The sequence below is a fragment of the Emiliania huxleyi genome (assembly GCF_000372725.1).
Source record: "Emiliania huxleyi CCMP1516 unplaced genomic scaffold EMIHUscaffold_46, whole genome shotgun sequence".
NCBI classification, from domain to species: domain Eukaryota; phylum Haptophyta; order Isochrysidales; family Noelaerhabdaceae; genus Emiliania; species Emiliania huxleyi.
Window position 1 is genome coordinate 533,045 of NW_005198537.1, and position 19,019 is coordinate 552,063.

General features: G+C 64.3%; 5 protein-coding genes across 5 annotated transcripts; 3 read left to right on the forward strand and 2 right to left on the reverse strand.

Moving 5' to 3' along the window:
- Positions 1–1,579: 1,579 nt before the first annotated feature.
- EMIHUDRAFT_103101 (hypothetical protein) lies at positions 1,580–3,277 on the forward strand (the record flags this gene model as incomplete). Its single annotated transcript, XM_005768387.1, has 1 exon — positions 1,580–3,277. One exon carries the CDS (start codon positions 1,580–1,582, stop codon positions 3,275–3,277), a length of 1,698 nt encoding a protein of 565 aa, XP_005768444.1.
- A 3,083-nt stretch (positions 3,278–6,360) lies between these two features.
- Positions 6,361–7,818, forward strand: EMIHUDRAFT_451622 (hypothetical protein). Its single transcript, XM_005768388.1, has 3 exons — positions 6,361–6,998; positions 7,113–7,274; positions 7,403–7,818. The coding sequence occupies exons 1-3, from the start codon at positions 6,429–6,431 to the stop codon at positions 7,520–7,522; spliced, it is 852 nt and encodes a 283-aa protein (XP_005768445.1). The 5' UTR covers positions 6,361–6,428; the 3' UTR covers positions 7,523–7,818.
- A 2,136-nt stretch (positions 7,819–9,954) lies between these two features.
- EMIHUDRAFT_211059 (hypothetical protein) lies at positions 9,955–12,045 on the reverse strand (the record flags this gene model as incomplete). Its single annotated transcript, XM_005768389.1, has 6 exons — positions 9,955–10,077; positions 10,149–10,226; positions 10,297–10,332; positions 10,469–10,666; positions 10,735–10,962; positions 12,037–12,045. The coding sequence occupies 6 exons, from the start codon at positions 12,043–12,045 to the stop codon at positions 9,955–9,957; spliced, it is 672 nt and encodes a 223-aa protein (XP_005768446.1).
- A 3,940-nt stretch (positions 12,046–15,985) lies between these two features.
- EMIHUDRAFT_211062 (hypothetical protein) lies at positions 15,986–16,941 on the reverse strand (the record flags this gene model as incomplete). The annotated part of the gene is made up of 2 exons (XM_005768390.1): positions 15,986–16,597; positions 16,714–16,941. The coding sequence occupies 2 exons, from the start codon at positions 16,939–16,941 to the stop codon at positions 15,986–15,988; spliced, it is 840 nt and encodes a 279-aa protein (XP_005768447.1).
- A 1,179-nt stretch (positions 16,942–18,120) lies between these two features.
- Positions 18,121–18,945, forward strand: EMIHUDRAFT_211063 (hypothetical protein; the record flags this gene model as incomplete). Its single annotated transcript, XM_005768391.1, has 1 exon — positions 18,121–18,945. The coding sequence occupies one exon, from the start codon at positions 18,121–18,123 to the stop codon at positions 18,943–18,945; it is 825 nt and encodes a 274-aa protein (XP_005768448.1).
- Between the last annotated feature and the right edge of the window lie 74 nt (positions 18,946–19,019).

Below are 19,019 nucleotides of genomic sequence, written 5' to 3' on the forward strand. Positions count from 1 at the left end.
CTCCGGAAAGGGAAGAGTTCAAGCCGCGCTCCTCGCAGTCGAGCTTCGCGGTGGCCGTGAACACGTTTAGCTGCGAAAACAGCCCGTGAGGGTGCCTTACGACGGTCGCGAGCTCCGCTGGAGGCGGCGGAGCCGCCAGCTTGCAGGGACTCGCCTCACAGCCCTCCTCGCCGGGGGCGTGGTACTGCCCGCACCAGGCCATGGCGTCGGGCGGCGACGGCTGCATCGGCTGGCCGCCGAGGAGGACGTGGTGGAGGTGCTCGAACCCGCCGGAGGAGGCATGCTTGTTGAACCGCGGGCACTGCACGTGCACTTGATTCGCGCCGATGCCTCGCGCTGCGACTATGCAGTTTGAGGCGGCCAGACCCCCCTCAGCTCTCCTCGCCAGAGCAAGCTGCCTCTGCGAGGCGGCCGACAGCTTCTGTGCTTCGAGCGGTCCCGCGTTGCACGCCCCCGGTGGCCGCCCTCGCGAGCCTCCGAGCATCATCCCCAGTGCCTCCTCGTACACGCCCTTGCTGTGCTTTCGCAGCTGCTCGCGGCTGACGTGGAAGTTGCTGTTTGGGAAGAAGGAGACGCGGGGCGAGTTCAACTCGCCCGAGGGTAGCTGGCTCGACTGGCCAAAGACGGCGAGCAGATCCCGCCAGCACTGCTCCACAACGGGCATGAGCAGCGGGTCTGCCCTGTGCCGCCGATTGGCATCGGTAGAACGAATGGCAACCTTATCGAGCCTCCATGCCTCGACGCTCAGATTCGCCACAAAGGTGTCGTTCAGCGGCGCCCACCCCGTCGCTTGCCGTGAGCAGCGGAGCCACTCGAGAAAGCGGGGTTTGCGCTCATTGGCGGGTGCGATGTCGGCCTGCACAAACGCCGTGCGCAGCGGGAGGTCGTCGTAGTTGTCCACCTGCATCCAAACTAGACTTGGTGAACGATGGCGGCCAGCAATTTTGCAGGGCGCGAGGCGTGTGAGCTGCCACGAATCGCAAATACAGCGAGGCTTCGTGGCCGAAGTTGGCGATGTAGCCCGGAGCCACTGGGTCCTTGCGCTGATAGGACGTCACCACCTCGTAGAACTCGGACGGCGCGGGCCTCGCCCACGCGGCGACGGAGGACTGCCACTCGTTGTAATGGCTCACGACGACTACAACCGGTTTGCTCCACCTGAGGAAGGAGGGTGGGTGGGTAATCGATGATGCGTGCTGCGCTCCGGCACCTCTCCTCAGGGTAGGGGCTTGCTTCGATGGTCCTTGCGCCGACGAGCTTCCGCGCGAGTGGGCGAGGGGCATTCGGCGTGAGCTTTTCGCATTGGGAATTGGGAGCGTGCGTCTCACGCCTAAGTTTGCTTCAAAGAATTCCCCGGCCTCTTTTTCTTTTACACTGTGCTCCGCGAGGAGAGGAGCCTGAGCCAGGGGAGGGTTGGGAAGGGGGGGCGAGGCCGGAGGAGTATGACGGCCTCTTCGACGGCCCATAACGGGGCGTTGTCTGCTGTGCCTTTTGTGGTGCTAGTTCGTGCCAGTCTGCTGTGAGGGGCTTGAGGTCGTAGAATTCTTTTACTAGTACCGCCTCCGGGCGGCCTCCGGCCATGCAGCTAAAGCGCTGCCGGGCCGAGCCGGCGTCAGACATCGACGACCTCCACGAATCCGCCAGCAGCAGCGACGACGACTGTGCCGACGCCACCGCGGAGCTCGCTCGCTGGTGTCGCCAGCAGCGGCGCGAGGGTGGCGCGAGCGCCACCACCTGCGAGCGTGCGCTGCAGACGGCGCGTCACAATCCGCAGCGGGCGCTGCAAACGCTCGGTTCGTCAGACGACGGCCGGGCTTTTCTGCTCTCGCTGGTTCGCCGGAGGCAGTGCGAGCTCTCTGCGGCGACGGAGGCGCCTCGCCGCGCCGCACGTGCTCATGCGGCTCTCGGCAGCCTGCGCGAGTGCCTCGGCGAGCTCGGGCCGGCCATCTCGCACGTGGCCGCCGCAGCGCGGCTGCGCGGAGCGCTACCGGCCGCTCCCCTGAGAGACGCCACCCTTGCAGAAGAGCTCCGCCGGTCTCTCTCTTGCGTGGCCGCCGGCGGGCGCGGCGGTGGCGGCGAGCTGCTCTCTCACCTCGCGCGGCTGCTGCGGCAGCGGGAGCAGGAGGAGGCGCTCGCGCGGCTGCTGCGGGCCTCGCTGGTCGCGCCTCCCCCCCCTCTCCCCCTCCCGCGCGCGCCCGCCGGTTTGAGCGTCTCGGCCTTTTGGGAGGAGTACGCGTCGCGACGAGTCCCGGTCGTGCTGCCGCTCCCGCCCGGCGCCGGCCCGGCCCAGGCATGGGACCTGGCCTTCCTCCGCGCCTCGATCGGCGGCAGGGTGCCCGCGCTGCGTCGGAGGGACGCGGCCTCCACACAGTGGGCCGGCCTCGAGCCGGCGACCCTCGGCCCGCCGCCAGGCCCCGAGCCGGCTGGCGCGGCTGGCGGGCAGACTTTATCGGCCTCCTCCACCACCATGGTGGGCGCGACCACCGTCGCAGACTTCATCGACCGGCTCGACGCGACGGCGGAGGAGGCCGAGCCGGCGTACCTCTTCGACTGGTCGCTGCCGCAGCACTGCAAAGAGCTGCTCACGCGGAGGCCCGAGGGCGGCGGAGGCGAGGGCGGAGGCGAGGGCGGAGGCGAGGGCGGAGGCGAGGGCGGAGGCGAGGGCTTGTTTCGCGTGCCTCGCTACTTTGCCAACGACCTGCTGCAGCGGCTCTCTCCGGGCTCGCTCTACCGCGACGCCTGGCCGAGCCTCTTCATCGGCCCTCGCGGCTCGCGCTGCTCTGTGCACGTGGACACCTTCGGCTCGCACTTTTGGATGCTGCTCTTCGAGGGCGAGAAGCGGTGGACCATCTTCCCGCCCGAGGCGGCGCCGCTGCTCCGCCCGTCGTACGCGCACGGGCACGACCCGCTCTTTAGCGCCGACGTGCACGACGACGCGGCGGCGGAGGCGGACGAGCTGCTCCGCCGCGCGCCGCGCTGGGAGGGCGTGCTTCGGGCCGGGGAGTGCCTCTTCGTGCCGGCCGGCGCGCCGCACGCCGTGCTCAACTTGACGCACACGGCCGCCATTAGCTGCAACTACGTCGACAGCACCAACCTCGAGCAGGTGCGCGGCGAGCTGCGCGTCGCCGCTTGCACGTGCCCGGCGGCGCGGGAGGTGCTGTCGCAGCTCGACGCACCCGGCTTCGACGCTGCGGTCGACGCGGGCGTGGGCGAGGTGGGGTGGGAGGAGTTCAAGGGGGGCGCGGGGCTGGCCCGGCTGCGTGATAGTACTTCGTGAGTAAACAATAACCACGAGATGGATACGGCAATAAAAAACGACGGTCTTTACACGCTCGACCCCTATCCGCCTCAGTCTGAGCTTCTAGCCTGCCTCTCCTGGATTTTTCGTGCGTGTGACGTGTGTTGTGTGTACCTCACCTCTTCCTGCACCTCGCGTAGCGGCCGTCCCGGTCGTCGAGCAGCTCGACCGCCGCCGCGAGGGCGGGCGGGCGGTGGGTGGGCATGCTCGACGGGTTGAGCCCGGCGGAGCGCAGCGCCTCTCCCACCTTGGCGAGCGCGAGGCAAGGTGAGGCGACGTGAGGCGGGGCGGGGCGACGTGAGGCGGGGCGAGGCGAGGCGGGGCGGGGCGAGGCGAGGCGAGGCGAGGCGAGGCTGGGCGGGGCGAGACGGGGTGGGGCGAGGGGTCGGGCGCCTGGCGGTACACAAACACGTTCCCCTTGGTGGCGAGGTGGAAGCCGTCGTGCCTGCCGTCGGCAGGCGGCGAGAGAGGCGGGTGGGAGTGGGGAGGGCCTACTGGCTGCAGCTACCGCCTCTCCTCTCCGCACGTCGTGCCTGCCCAGTGCCGCATCTCGGATCATCTCGGATCGGGTAATGTCGCACGTCGTGTCTGCCCAGTGCATCAGCCGCGTGGTGAAGTCAGCCTGCAGGTCGACGCAGCGCACGCCCGCGCCCGCGGCCGCCTGGCGCACCGCCTCGGCATACGGCTTGAGCCGCTCGAGCGAACGGCCGCCGCCGAATCCCTTTCCGCCGGTCGTCGCCGGCCACACCTGCGGGTGTGGACGGCGGTCAGGCGAGGCGGTCTGCCAGCTTTAGCTGGCGGCAGGGGGAGGCGGGCCTGGTGGTTGATGGGCGGCGGCGTAGCGAGCAGGACGGCGGCGGACGGCAGCAGCTCCTTGAGCGCGCCGCAGATGGCGTCGAGGTTCTGGCGAAACTCGTCGCGCGGCACGCCGCCCTCCGCGGCGTCGTTTGCGCCGAGCGTGACGACGACCGCCGCCACCGGTGCGGCCGGCAGCGAGGCGACGATCGAGGCGAGGTCGGCGCGCAGCAGGCGAGAAGTCATGCCCGAGAAGCCTCGGTTGAGCACGTCCGCCGTCGTCCGCCACTGGTAGTCGCGCGCAAGCAGCGCCACCCATCCAGGGCCGTGCTCCTCGTTGCCGTCCGTTGCCCGCAGCACCTCTGACGCCAGCGGGGTGTTTTTGAGCGTGGCATCGGCAAACTTGGGTCCGACCACGTGGCTCCCGAACTCTGTCAGCGAGTCGCCGAGGCAAACGATGACCGGCCGCGCATCGGCCGCAGGCGCCGCCGGCGCTGCCTTGGGAGGCGCTGACTCACCGCCAGTCTCAAAATAGTCACGCAGCGCCTCCTCTCCCCAGCCAAACGCACAGCTCGGCGGCTCGAGGTCCTCGCAGAAGTACTCGGAGCTGAGTGCCTCGACGACCGCGCGCTGCGCCGAGGCGAGCTGCTCGAGGAGGAGAGGGAGGGAGCTCATTGCGAGTGCAGAGTGAGCGAGCGAGTCCAGCAACGAGCGTTCACGGCCCGGCGAAGCCACAGGCCAACTTTGTTTTCTTTCTTTTACGCGATTCACGCGACAGGTGGAGGCGCACAGGATTCAGGAGCAGTCACACCACGAATCGTGTTCTGCAGCGAAAAGAATTCGCTTGCGCCGCACTGAGAGCTCCCATCCCTCTCCCTTGGGTTGTCGCGTGGCTGTTTTCTTTCTTTCTTTCTCGGTCGTCCCACTCTGGTCGTTCTCTATCTTCTCGCTTCTTCCTCTGTCGCGTCGCTCTCCTCTGCGTCGTTCTGCGACGGCGGCGCCGCCGCCTGCCGATCCCTTGCTCTCGCTTCTTCTCTCGCCTTTCGTCGCAGCTCTGCGTTCCTGGCCACATAATTCTTTTTGTGTGCCCGCTTTTGAGAGCTCTCGCACCTCGGCCGGCGCTGCGATGACCCTTACGGCCGATGAGGTCAAGAAGATGACTGTTCCGAAGCTGCGGGCGGCCCTGGAGGAGCGCGGTTTGGACACGAGCGGGCTGAAGGCGGCCCTCGCCGACCGTTTGTTACAAGCGCTTGCGGCTCCTGCGGCCGACACTGAGGCAGAGCAGGGGGCGGCGGCGGCCGAGACGGATAAGAGGGCGGCGGAGGCCGAAGAGGCGGCGGCCAAGGAGGCGGCGGCCAAGGAGGCGGCAGCGGCGAAGGCTGCGGCGGAAGAGGAGGCGAAGAAGAAGAAGGCCGAGGAGGCGGCGGCGGCGAAGGCTGCGGCGGAGGAGGAGGCGAAGAAGAAGAAGGCCGAGGAGGCGGCGGCGACGAAGGCTGCGGCGGAGGAGGCGAAGCAAAAGAAGGCCGAGGAGGCGGCGGCGACGAAGACTGCGGCGGAGGAGGCGAAGAAGAAGAAGGCGGAGGAGGTGGCTGCGGCGGCGACGGCCGGTAGCAAGCGCAAGGCGGCGGAGCCCGCGGCTGCGGCACCGCCCGCGAAGCGGCCTGCCGCGCCAGCCCCGACGGCCGGTGGGCTCTCGCTCGAGGACTGGTGTAGCATCGAGGCGCGGCATTCCCAGCTGATTGGCCTGGCGCCGTGGCTGACCGCCTTCGAGTGAGGGCTCATCTCGCGCGAAAACTCGTGGCCTCGCGCGCTCCGCCGACAGGCGCCACGGACCCAGGACACGCTCCGTACGTCGTCCCTGCCCGCTCAGTGCGGCATTTTGATTGTCAAAACGCGTCCGTCTTGCCGCAGAGGATGCATGTTAATTATTTTGGCGGCGAACACACCCACACACGACATCGCCCACCACTCAAAACAGGACGGAGCTGTTTGTGGTGAGTGGTGAGAATCGAAACAATCGAATGAAAAAACACCAAACGCAACCCGCGGGGGTAGCCGGTGCCCCGGCGGCGCCGCTCGAGGGCGGCGATCGCCCGGTTCCCCCTCCATATTTTGTGTTCCTCTCTCGTCGGTTCACCGTTACACTCCGACACAAAAGCACAACCCCGATCCCAGAGCACGAACAGTGGAGAACGGGTGTTCACAGCTCGATATGGCGCCTGAAGTGCAAATGAGACCAAACCGCCGGCCTTTCTCGCGATTGAAAGCAGCCCAGGTGCTCTCCTTTTCTCGAAGGCTGCTGCCCTCCCGAGACCCCGTCTTCGGTGTGGTGGTGATGGGGTGCGGTAACTCCAAGGGGTACGAGATCGACCTTGACCCGCCAGTCGCAACCAAGCCGCCCGCCGCGACCGCGGAGTACGGCGCGGGCGCGGCCGCGCCATTCCGCCTCTCAATGGGGACAGGGGCGGAGGCGGGGTCAATCACCCCCGAGGGTACCTTCACTGCGCGCACGGAGACGACCAACGACGGGTCGGAGTCGCCCCGGTCGGAGATTGGCGATATCCTCCCGCTCACACCCAAGCGGGACTCGGACGCCAAGCTGCTCGACCACAACTTTATGCTCACCTCGTTGCCGAGAGGGGGCATGGGCTTGGGCATGCCCGTCGCCTACGAGGCGCCCCAGATGCCGGCGTCGATGAGCGCGGCGCTCGGCCCGGTGGGCCGGCAGCCGCACTCCTCCTCCGGCTCCTCCCCTCGCGCGGACGAGCCCGGCCTCGAGGGCCCTCCGACACCGCTGGGCGGTTTCGGGCTCAGACCGGCGTTCTCGGCGGTCGCGAACCCCGCCCTCGACCCCGCCTACCTGACCCTCCCGCGCCACCAGATGGGGTCGCCGCGGTATGCGCAGGCACAGCCGCGCATCACCAACTCTCGCAAAACCCCTTGCCGTCTTCTCCGATATTCCCTGCCGTCCCGCGGTCGCGCCCCCTCACCGATACCCCCCCCCCCCCCCGATGGGCAGGAGCGTGAGGAGGAGGCGAAGGAGCTGAGCTCGCGCCACAGCTCGCAGCGAGAGTCGAACAGCTACAGCGACAGCAGCAGCGAGGAGGAGGAGGAGGAGGAGGCTCCGACTCGCGCCAAGCCGGCCTTCAAGCTCAACATGTCTGCCGTGGAGAGGGACGAGGTGAGGGCTAGGGTGAGGGGTCGGGGCACGCCCCGCCCTCCTCGCCCTCCCTCTCCCACACGCGCCGCGACCCCCCCACCCCCCCACCACCACACACACACACACACACGTCTGTCCGCTGCCCACAGGTGGACGGCTCGAAGCCGGTCGCGGCACCGCACACGTGCAAGGAGGACATCCTGAAAAACCTCATGGCGGAGGGCGAGTCGAGGGAGGCGGCGGCGGGCGGGAAGATATCTTCGATTTGATGAGCAGTTGATGGCGCACGCGCGAGTGGAGAGCGGAATCAGAGCGGAGGATGTACCTGTCCTCTAACCGCTGTGTGTGGACTCGGGGCCGGAGGGGCGGAGGGCCAAAGGCAATGTTGACGAGTGGAGAGAGGTGGGGCAACGACGAAGGGTGTGGGGTGTCGCGCGCTGAGCGATATACCGCACACAGAGTGGAGAGAGCGAGAGAGTGGTTTGTGCAGAGATCACACACGAGCACGGCAGTCGGCACACATGAGTCATGACACAAGTATCAAGTTCGTCACAAGAAAAAGGACATGGACTCGCTCGTCGCTCGTCCCTCCGAGCTCCATTGCATCGAGCCTCGTCGTGCGTCCGCTGCGATTTGTGCGAAGTCCCGAAGTCATGAAGACCCCCCCCGATGGCGAGATAAACTCACCTTTGGCCTCACTGTACACTGAAGCAAGCCCTCAGTCCTGAATCCTCAGATTTTAGATTAGGACGCTGTCGACCCTCTACCGAAGCCGAACCGCGAGATCCGCGTCCGCGAACGCCGAAGCGCGATATCCATTTCCAATTCCATATATCGAAAAGGAATGGGCGCCGTTAGACGCTCGACGCTCTCTGTGCAAATTACGTAACATGCTACATGGCGCGCTCCCCCGCCCAACACCCCTAAGCCTATGCCCTACACGCTATACCCGCCGGGCAGCGCGACATCCAGATCGCAGATGGCCGCCCCGAGACCCTCCACTACGTTACGCTAGTTCGCTAGAAATTTACTACAATCTCAGTTTCTTTTAGCCGCGCCCGCGGTCCGCACCTCTCAAATGTAGCTTTTTAGACAGTATAGACTTTTTACTCTTTGGAGCGCCTGCGCGCGATCCGCAATCTGCAAACCAACGAGCAACGTGCAACTCAAGCCGCGCCCGCGGTGGCCCTAGCGGGTGGCCGGTGCCGAGAGACCGCCGTGTTCTGTATAAATCAAATATTCTTAGCTTCTTGCCCCCCTCCGAGACTGGAGACAGAACCCACCCACGTACACAGGAGAGATGGGACTGGTCTGCCCCCCGCCCCCGCTTGCCCTGACTGCACAGGATAGCGTGCCCCAATCGGCGACACATAGCGGGGGACCACTGCGCAAGGGGAGGGGGTGCGACGGCTTTCTTTGTCCTCTCGAGGGAATGTTCTCTCGGCGCCCATGGCCTTCTGAGGTTTCGTACTGATGACGTCCTTCTTGGCACTTCGGGCGTCGGTGTGTGTGTGTGTTCCCTCGGTAATGTGCTACGGGTACTAGTACGGGTATGGGCCGCCGGTTCGACGCTACCGGTCCACGAACATCTACTCTGCTGAGGTCGGCCGGTGGCACCTCGATGGTCGAGTGCCTCCGGTTCGAAATCGGCGAGTTGACCCTTATATTTTTTTCACACCTGAGCGGGCTCAATTTTGCTCTGATGCCTCCTACGTATTCGAACTCAAGTTCTCGGGCAGGCGCCCGGTGCGTTGGTCGTTTTTCGTCACGGGAGTGCCGTGTTCTGTATAGCGTGTTCGTGCGTTCACCGTTGTCCGTTCTCTCGCGCCGCTCCGCACACAAGTGAGAGAGCTCACAGCTCACACCCACACGCAGCCACGCACCTCTTCCTCTAGGGACGCGATTCCCGCGATACCCCGTCGAGCGTCGTACGCGGGATTCGGGTAGAGCCATCGTGCGAGGGGGGGAACCGTTCATATAATTGCGGCACAGCTGATGCCTGATCTGGCACTTCTTTTCGCGGCATCCGCGGCGAGATATGGCGGGATAGCGGGATACCCCCCGGCCCCGCGGAATACCGCGGGAATACGGGATACGGCGGGATACCGGGAGATACTGGGGCATAGGTGGGACATCTAGGAACTCGCTCTGCAGCCCCTCCGCAGCTGTCACGCTTTTGGTCGAAGATAATCCCCCCCCCCCCCCCTCCTGGACGCGTCCACCCTCCGTCCAATCGAGCCATCCCCCTAAAATACATACATATATCATTTTTACATGCAATGGGGTAGAGCGGAGAGAGATACGGCTTACGGGGAGATACTACGGGGAGATTAGCGGGATGCGGTGAGAGATGCTCTGTGTGTGCGTTGCGTGTGCGCGAGATATCTCATGCCCTCACATGCCTCCATGGGGGTGAGAGATGCGGTGAGATGCGGTGAGATGCGGTGAGATGCGGTGTGAGCGATGCGGGGAGAAGCGGGGTAGATATGGGGAGATATGGGGAGATATGGGAAGATATGGGGAGATATGGGGAGATATCAAATGAAAGAATCGTCCAGAATACTGAGTTCGACACAGCAGTAAGAGACCGCGGTATCCAACACAGCAGCGCACAAGACGTGCGGAGTCAAGACACACAACCGTGCGTGGACATGTGGCGAGAGGCTGCAGTCACACAGCGTCGAGTGTGTGAGGCCTCTCCTCACAGCAGGTTCTTCGACATGCCCTCTGCCGTGTCGAGGAAACGGATCCTCCCGCACGGCACCGGCTCGTTGTACGTGAAGTCGCTGAGGCCAACCAAGTCGGCCTGCAGCTGCTCGCTCACCTGCGCAGGCAAAAGGCGGCGTGGTGAGGGAGGCGATGGGGAGGCGTCTCGTGTGGTGTTGGGCGTTGCACTGCGTGCGTGCGGCGCGCCTTGTACGTGACATCGCCCTCGCCGAGCTGCACGGCGCCGTCCTTGCGCCGGTGGTCAACCTACAAGCCGGCGAGAGACGGCTCGGGGGCTCCTCCCCTTGCACGGCGCCGTCCTCCCGTCGCTTTTGACCTGGAAGTAGAGAGGCCCCGCCGGGATGCAGACGCCCTGGAGGGAAGGAAGGGCGCGTCGAGTGGCGTGTCGTGGCCTCTGGCCCGGGTCTCAAAAGTGTCGGAAGTGTCTCGGTCGCCACGGGTCTCAAAAGTGTCGGAAGTGTCTCGGTCGCCTCTTCTGGGAAGTCGACCGGCGCGGCGAGGTCGAGCTGGAAGAGGAGGAAGGGGTAGAGCGGGTCCGAGAAAAGGCCCCAGATCCAGAGCGAATCCTTTCGATCCTCGGGGTCCTCGGAGAGGCTCCACTGCGCAGGCTGCTCGCCAAGGCGCAGGCTGCCCTCGGGCAGGCAGCTATCCACGCTCAGCTTGCCCTGCGGCGGCTCGTAGCCCTCCTGCAGGCGGCAACACACGCCAGTGAGGCAAGGAAGAGCCCGAAGGGTCTCGGGAAGCGTCCCGGCACCTCCTCGGCGAATCGCACGGTTCCAGTGATCGTGACTGTGTGAGCGGATGATGGAGCCTTCAGGTCGAGCTTGACCTTCCAGCTCGACGCGGGCGTGAGCGCTCGCGTCGATCCTTTGCCGCCGGCATCGCCAAAAACCTCAACCGGCGCCTCCCATGTGGTCACGCCGGACGCAGAATTGTAGTAGTACGGCTTCCCCGACGCCTCGTCAATGACTTCGCGCCACCCCTGCGGCAGCGTGCGCTGGCAGCACGAAACCACGGAGGAGCGAGCGCGAGGTTGTGGGACGAGGAGGCCGGCCGATGTCGTAACAAGCCAGAGAATCGCGTTCAGCACCATCGTGCCAAAAGAATTTAACTCCGGCCCAAGTGCTCCAAGTCCGACTTGAGCTTCGGGTATTTACGAGCCGAACGGGAGGACGCCGGGGAAGAAGACTCCGAGGAGGACGAACCAGTGGAAATCCCGTTGTCAGCTGTCACGATGCACCCGAAGGGGACCCCAGCGCCAACATCATCGGTGGAGGTACAAGTGTTCGAAGAGAGAGTGGACCTGAGCAACGATATGACTTGGCGGCAAATGATCGCAGTGGGCGTCAGAAGAGTCGTCCTCGCGCGAGGAGAGCTTGATAAACTCGAGGGGCCAAAATATGCAGCCAGGAGGGCAGAGTTGCGCCGAAAGGCGGGAGAAGCCGCGAGAGCACGGGATAGGCAGGCGGCGGCAGCGTCGCAGGACGAGGCAGATGAGAGCGAAGCGACAGAGGAAGAAACGACAGGAGGGAGAACGGCGAGAGTGGGATGACCGCGAGGTGGCATGAAGGTTGCAGCGAGAATCGGCGAGGGACTGCGAAGGGAGATAGAAAGAGGCAGACGACCAAGGGTTAGGGTGGGCGACGGCTAACACCACACTCCTCTCCTTAAAATCCCTGTGTGGTGGCGGCGTGCCTTCCTCCCATCCCTCCCTTGAGGTCAGTGCTCAAACTTTACCGGTATGGGAGTTTTTGGCTAATCAAACCCAAGGCCTGCACTAATCAAAAAGTGGTACGGGATACCAGTTGCCTCACGGAAATCAAAGCGAGTCGGAGTGCCTTCTTGGTGGCAAAATCGGCAAAATCGGCAAAATACCGGGTATTTTGCGGGTATACCTGGAAAAACCCGGGTATACCCGGGTAATACCCGCACTTTTGCATGGTTTCGCCCCCGGGACCACACCGACAGCCGCTACAACTACTGAAAACCCCGCATACCACTTTCGCATACCACTATCCCATACCACTCCAAAACTAATCAAAATATCGCCAAATACCAGTCTCATACCGGTAAAGTTTGAGCACTGCTTGAGGTGTCTGTTTTCTTTCTTTCTTTCCTTTTCGGGTATGTACGTACGTACTTTTAGCTTACTGGGAGAAAAGAGAGAGGGGGTTTGTACGTAAGAGCTAGAGAGCCGTACTGGTACATTTTATACACAGTGAAAAGTGTTGGCGTCACCGCCGTCAGCGTCACGCCGTCAGTGTTCTACATCCTGGAGTGGCGTCGTCTGTCGGTGGTCTGACGAGTATCGTTTTTCGAGTTATAGGCACACACGCGAGGAGTCTCACTCTCAGTTTGGCCGCTGCCCTCACACATGCGCTAGCCCCGGGAGTGGGGCCGCCCTGTGGGCCGAAGCCAAGAGCAGAGGTGCATGTAGCGGGACGTGTCGAAGCCCTGCCCAGAGATCGCCGTGCGGGGGCCTGTGTGGCCGCACCTGGGACAGATGCGATGGATGGCTGCGTAGGCGAGGGCGAACCGCTCCTTGTCGCTCGTCCCTCCGTGCCGAAGCGTCGACGAGCCAAACGCGGGCGGAGGCTCGATCACGACGCAGCTGCTCGTCATTAGTTGGTCGTGGAGGCTCCGCCAAAGTGGCGCAACGATACTGGCGAGCGCCTCGCTCAGCCGCCTCGAGGTGCACTCGGCGAAGCGCGCCAGCGAGCGGTGGTCGATCAGCGCGAGCAGCTGTGCGCAGCAGTCGAGCGGCAGCTGCAGGATGTGAACGAGCCCGTCCTCGAGTCCGTCCTCCCGCTCAGCCCCGGCGTCGGGCGGTGCCAACGCGTCGTCGCGCGGTGCGACGCTCGCTCTGCCCTCGGTTGGCGCGGCTTGATCGGCGTACATCCACAGAAGTCCACCCAGCCGTTCTGATCGGTCAAACTTGACGGTGTGCCGTCTTTTTCTTTTGCGGGAGGAGGGAAGCAGCTCTTCCCCCAAATCCTGGAGTCATTTTCCCTAGAAAAACGTCGGCCCCGAGTGCTCCGCAGCAGCCTCGCTGGGCCAGAACGTCGGCCCGCGAGGTGGGGTGCTAGTCTGGGACCCATACGTGGCGGTTCCTCCCCTTGCTCCAAGCGCTTGCGCTTCGGCGGTAGTGATCTAATCACCCGAATACCACGTTCGGATCGCTCCTCATCGCAAACCCTGTCAGCAGTTCACCTAGACGGGTATGTTCGTAAGAGCTACATACACTGAAAACTCCGGCAGTCGGCCAGAGCAGGTGAACCTTCTTTTGTACTAGGCTAGGATTGAGAGCAGCCTCGCTCTCAATCCTAGAAGTCGAAGGATTGTGAGCAGCACTCGCTCCTCGCAATCGTAGCATCTCTGTGCGATTGTGAGCGCCTACGCTCGCAAGCCTACATCTTCTAGGACTAAGAGCAGCTCCGCTCCCAAGGAGCAAGGTGACTGGTGACGCCTACGTGCTACGACTACTACCAGCGCGCTCGCAATCCGAGCAAAGTCTAGGATTGCGAGCAGCTTTGCTCACAATCCTAGCGACAAGCCTCCGATTGCGAGCAAGAGCGCTCGCAATCCTAGAACTTTCGCCGATTGCGAGCGACACAGCCCACAGTCCTACGACTTCTAGGATTGCGAGCGGGTCCCCTCGCAATCGGTGCGACACTGTTGGATTGTGTGAGGAGACCCCCCCGGCGAGAGATGCTACGATTGCGAGGAGTGCTGCTCGCAATCCTTCGACTTCTAGGATCTAGGATTGAGCCAGGCCTGCTCTCAATCCTAGCCTAGTACAAAAGAAGGTTCACCGCCAGAGCAACAACACCGAAAAAGAAAGTCGTGCCCCACATACGAGGGAGCGCTACTGCTCGCAATTGGAGCCATGTTGCTAGGATTGTGAGCAGTGCTGCTCGCAACCCTAGACTTTGCTCGGATTGCGAGCGCGCTGGTAGTAGTCGTAGGCGTCACCACAGTCACCTTGGGAGCGGAGCTGCTCTTAGTCCTAGAAGATGTAGGCTTGCGAGCGTAGGCGCTCACAATCGTACAGAGATGCTACGATTGCGAGGAGTGCTGCTCACAATCCTTCGACTTCTAGGATTGAGAGCGAGGCTGCTCTCAATCCTAGCCTAGTACAAAAGAAGGTTCACCGCCAGAGCAACAACACCGAAAAAGAAAGTCGCGCATATGGCGACAGTCTCGCACGACTGGAGCCAAACCCGCACCGAGCTGACGCTCACGCTGCCTCTGCCGCCGGCTGCCACTGCCCGCGGCGTGCGGTGCAGCCTCACGCCGGCGAGAGCGCTCTCCGTCAGCGCAGCCGGCAGGCCGCTCCTCAAAGGCTCGCTGCACGCTGACGCGACGCTCAACACCTGGACCGTGGATTGCGGTGTGCTCTACGTCGAGATGGATAAGGCCGCCGCCCGGTTCTGGCCGCGGCTGCTGGTCGGAGGGCCCGAGGTGGACGTCAGTGCTCTCCTCGAGGCGGAGAGGCGCGAGAAGGAGCCGGCATACAGGCCGCCGCCGGGTGCGTGCCGCCGGCCCGCTCCGCTGCGCCGCCTCTCCCGCCAGACGTGCTCAGCCCGCGCCGCCGTCGCAGATGCGGCGGCCGCGCCGCGCAAGGTGTCCGACCGGGAGACGCTGCTCAAGCTCAAGGCCGAGTTCCCGCAGCTCGAGCTTCCGCTGCACGTGCCTCAGGAGGCGGCGCACCGGCAGTACACGGGCGCGCGGCGGGAGTTTGAATGGGGCGCGATCCCGAGCGACGAGGCGGGGCAGGAGGCGGCGCATGCGGAGGCAGTCGCGGACGGCAGCGGCAACAGAAGCGGCAGTAGCTCTTGTGGCAACGGAAGCGGCAGTAGCTCTCGCAGCATCAGCGGCAGCAGAAGCAACAGCAGCGGCGGCAGCAGTGGTGTAGGCGCATCATCGCAGTCTCACGGCGGGAGCGGCCCAGCCGCGTCGGCGGCCCTCCCCCCCTCCACGTTTGCGTGGGGCGCCCTGCCGGCGGAGACGGCTGCAGAGCGGGAGAGCGACCCACCACCCGCCACGTGCACGTCGCCGGTGGAGACGGCGTACAGCCTCCCGCCCTCCACGTTTGCGTGGGGCGCGCTACCGACTTGTTGAGTCTCTAGCGAGAGTCAAGTGGAGATCATTAAGAGCGTCGCCACAGCGCCGGCCTAGGGCGCCTCAGTCACACACGCGCCGACTCCATGTGTGCTCCATCGCGCAAAAAAATATGTATTTGGGGGATCGCGAATGCGAATGTTGGACGGAGGGTGGACGCGTCCAGGGGGGGGGACGAGAAAATGCCACATTATGATTATGAATGCAGTGCTCCAGCCTCCACGTACCCCGCACGTCCCTCGTCCGCGGGACCGCGGCATCCCCCACCCACAATGCTTAGGCATTGTGGGGTTGGCACTCCCATCGACCCTCATGACCTCCTGCGGTCTCTGAGATGGACACCAGTGGGTGTGGGACCACAGCCAGGATACACTCGAAGGCTGGGTAAGCAGTAGAGGTCGATACTCGACGCGTCCCACATGGTCTGTGTCGCTGTCGGCACGCTGTCGACAGGACGTCGAGCGACACCGGTGGCAGTGCCACCCAGGAGTGGTCGGGCGGTCTCCCGTCATGAGAGAGCCACCATGTGATCCGTATGATGGTTCCTGACAACCGCCTCAGTCACTTTTCGTCACAGTTCCCGCTCTGAGAGGAGCTGCGGGTCAGTTCGACAGCTGGAGCTGTGTCGCCGGCGTGCGGCGGCCTGCCTCCGGAGGTGCCTCTGAGGTGGACATTTTTTGGTCACCGTGAGAGAACGCGTTCGAATTTTCACTCGGGAACTTCAACTGAGCACGCGCACCGGCCAGGGCTACAATAGTGCCAGTGAGGCGGAGGCGCGAGTCGGAAGGCCGTGATTTGGTTTCGACATTTTCCGACAATCGCTGACGCTGTGAACCCAGCCACGTATGCCAAGCATGCCACCCCCGCCCTAGTAGGCCACATCCCTACCTCATCTGTGTGCTCTGCTGTTGGCGCGCTCGCTGCCTCGCACAGCACGCTCGCCACTGAGCGACCGCCTCGTATGCCACAAGGAGCGCAACGCCAAAAATGATGGCCGAGACGGCCAAAGCAGCGATCGCGTCGATCCGCGACGAATCCGTGCTCTCGCTGACCATCACGATGACGGAGCACGTCATCTCGGTAACTGTCCGCATCGTGTCGGTCAGCACGTGTGCGAGAGCCGACCACACGTTGAGGTCACCAGAGGAGCCGGAGGAGCCGATCCCCATCCCGGCGTTCCCGCCCCCCTCCGACGGCGGCTCGCAGACTGTGGCCCGTCGGGAGGAGGACAGCACCGCAGACCAGCCGCCGCGATCGCGCAGCAAGATGGAGCCGAGCATCCCGACGTCGATAGCGAGGTTGACGGCGGTGAAAACAAACATGAGAGGGCCGTTCACCTCCTCCACCTCACCACCCTTATCTCCCTCTCCAGTGGCGAGCAGTCGCTGCAGTGCCTCGTCGATGGTGAAGGCGGTGATGGCAAGGAGCGCCACGGTTGAAAGCCCTGCCGCAGATAGGTCGACTGCCGCCGCCGTGCGCTCGCTCGCCCCACGCACCTAACACAAGACAAACAGCCACACCTGGTCACACCACTCGTCGCACCGATCTGTGGCCGGGCTCGATCGCTGTGTGCTCGATCGCTGGGGCCTTGCCCTTGGTCTCGCACGCGCACCTTCAGATACTCGGCGCCAATGTTGCAGGCATACGTCAGTGAGTCAACAAACATGGTGCCAGTGTCGCTGAGGAGGGCGACCGAGTTGGCGAGCACTGCGCCAAAGCACTGCGCTAACGTGAAGACCGTGTTGAACGCAAAAGTCGCCCAAAGCGCAGAGAGGGTCGTTGAACCGCAGCACAGTCCTGGGCCAGCCGCTCTCTCCTTACCATCACCCTCATCATCCATGCGCGCCCAAGCAGATATACTACCAGTCGCCATGTCGCAACGCGTTTGGCCGCGCTTTGACAAAAGTCCGGGACGCGCCCAGTTTGGGATACGAGAACGGACCCTAAGTAGGCAGGCGCCGCCATCGTGCCCGGCCTGACCTTTCGACAGACAGGCTGATGAATGGCCCGCTGCCCCAAGACGCAGCTTCGCCAACACTCTCGCTCAGTGCAGCTCTCTCGCAACAAGGCGCGGAGTTTTTGCGAGTCCCTTCCACGACGCCGACTGCATCCTTTGTCGTGGCCACTTTCTTCACGGCCAGTGCAAGCCAGCTGTGCCGCGACTTTGCGGCGCGCGCACACTCGCTCTCACCGGCATTGGCGTCGGCGCTCCTCCCGATCGAGTTGGTCCCACAGGGTGAGGAGGTATTCTACCTAGCCTGGAAGCAGCGGCGCCAGGGAGGCAAGGGGGGGCGGTCCACCCCCGGCTCGTCGCCGCGGAGAGCGGCCCCGGCGGCGGTGAAGGCGTGTTGAGCTCTCTAAAGAAAGAATTTTACAACAAAGAAAGAAAGCACACAGATCAACCTAACTTGAGCTCTCTCGCGAGAGCGGTATCTGATGATTACCGATCCCAAGCTAGGGCTGGGTCGAGGGGACAGACACACACGTCCCCCACGCCCACCTTTGCAGGTTCGCGAAAGCGAGGGTTGCGAAGGGGAGGGGGCGCATCGCGGCGCGGAGAGAGCTGGGCACGGCCACAGAGTGGATCTACTCTCGCATAGGATACGCACTCGGCGGCACGAGGGCAGGGGCTGGGCCTCTCCTATCCCCCTCGCTCTCGGGCACCATTCATCCGACCACTTATCTAGGGGCTTCTACGCGATCGGCCGCGCTCCGTTATTAGATTTTTAGCAATACTTGGAGCACTTGGAGTGCAGTCAGTAACCTCACATCCAGGGCCGGTGAGCTGAGAAGCGCATCCAGCGGGCCGGATGATCGGGATCGGGCTACGGGCTAGAGAGCCCTGACCCCTATCTAGGGGGGGGGCGCGCATTCGCAGGGCAAGGGCCTTAAAGTAAACACGGGTCTCCGAGGGTTAGTTCTGCGCTCAATAGCAAACGTGTTTGTTTTGTTGTTTGTTGCGCTCCGTGCTACGAAGGTAGGATGGGAGGCTCGGGTCACTCCTCACTCGCCCGTGCAAATGGTCCGTACGTACGCCGAGATCCAGGCGCTGCTCGACGGCCGCGGCGAGACTCCCAGCGCTTCGGCCATCGCGTCGCTCGTGCCCGAGGGCCCGCTCCTCCTGATCCTGATCCTCGGCAGCACGAACGATGCGGCAGGAAAGCCGGACGGTGATGTGGCATTGCGTGCTCGCCTGGCCGTCGACCTCTACCGCCGGGCCTGCGCGGCCGGACGCGCGGCGCTTGTGCTGCCGAGCGGCGGTGTCGCGCCTGGTTTCAGCTTCAACCCAACCGAGAGGCCGCACTGGGAATGCGTGGCAGCCGCCCTGGAGGACGCCGGCTTGCCTGCTGCGGCGCTGCTGCGGCCCGGCCTGCCTGCGCTTCACACCGTCGAGGAAGCTCTGCTCTGCCGCACGCTCGCGTCGCACTACTCGTCGCGGGCGGGATGCGGTGAGCTGCAGCTGCTGGTCCTCACCTCGTGCTTCCACGCCCCGCGGACGCGCCACCTGTTTGGGCTGTGTTTCGGGCCGCACACCGCACTGCCGCTGCGGTGCGACGTGGCCTCCGTCCCCACCTGCTGGGACGCGTCCGCGCGCGCCGCGAGAGAGGCGCACGAGGCGGCCGCCCTCGAGGCGCTGCGGACGGCGCCGTTTGGGCCGTGGCTCGACTACCTGCGCGCCGCCCGGATCGAGGCGGCGAACCGGTCGAGGCGCTGGTCGCGGCGGCTCGAGCCGTCCCCCGCGGAGCTGATGAGTCTGGCGGAGGGCGGCGCGATGGCGGCCGCCATCGGCGAATGTGGACAGGCGATGGAGGCGTGCGATGTGTCGTCGGCAGTGCCGAAGTGACATAAGTCGACTTCACGCTTCGACTTTTCACGAGTTCACCACCAGCTCACCACCCTTTTATTCTACAGATGAAA

Bases quoted from the DNA above. Each gene is read 5' to 3' on its own strand.
- EMIHUDRAFT_451622 (XM_005768388.1), top strand. From the start codon at position 6,429: ATGGGGTGCGGTAACTCCAAGGGGTACGAGATCGACCTTGACCCGCCA. The intron at 6,999-7,112 runs GCACAGCCGCGC...CCCGATGGGCAG, and splicing joins GGTCGCCGCGGTATGCGCAG to GAGCGTGAGGAGGAGGCGAA. The intron at 7,275-7,402 runs GTGAGGGCTAGG...CGCTGCCCACAG, and splicing joins CTGCCGTGGAGAGGGACGAG to GTGGACGGCTCGAAGCCGGT.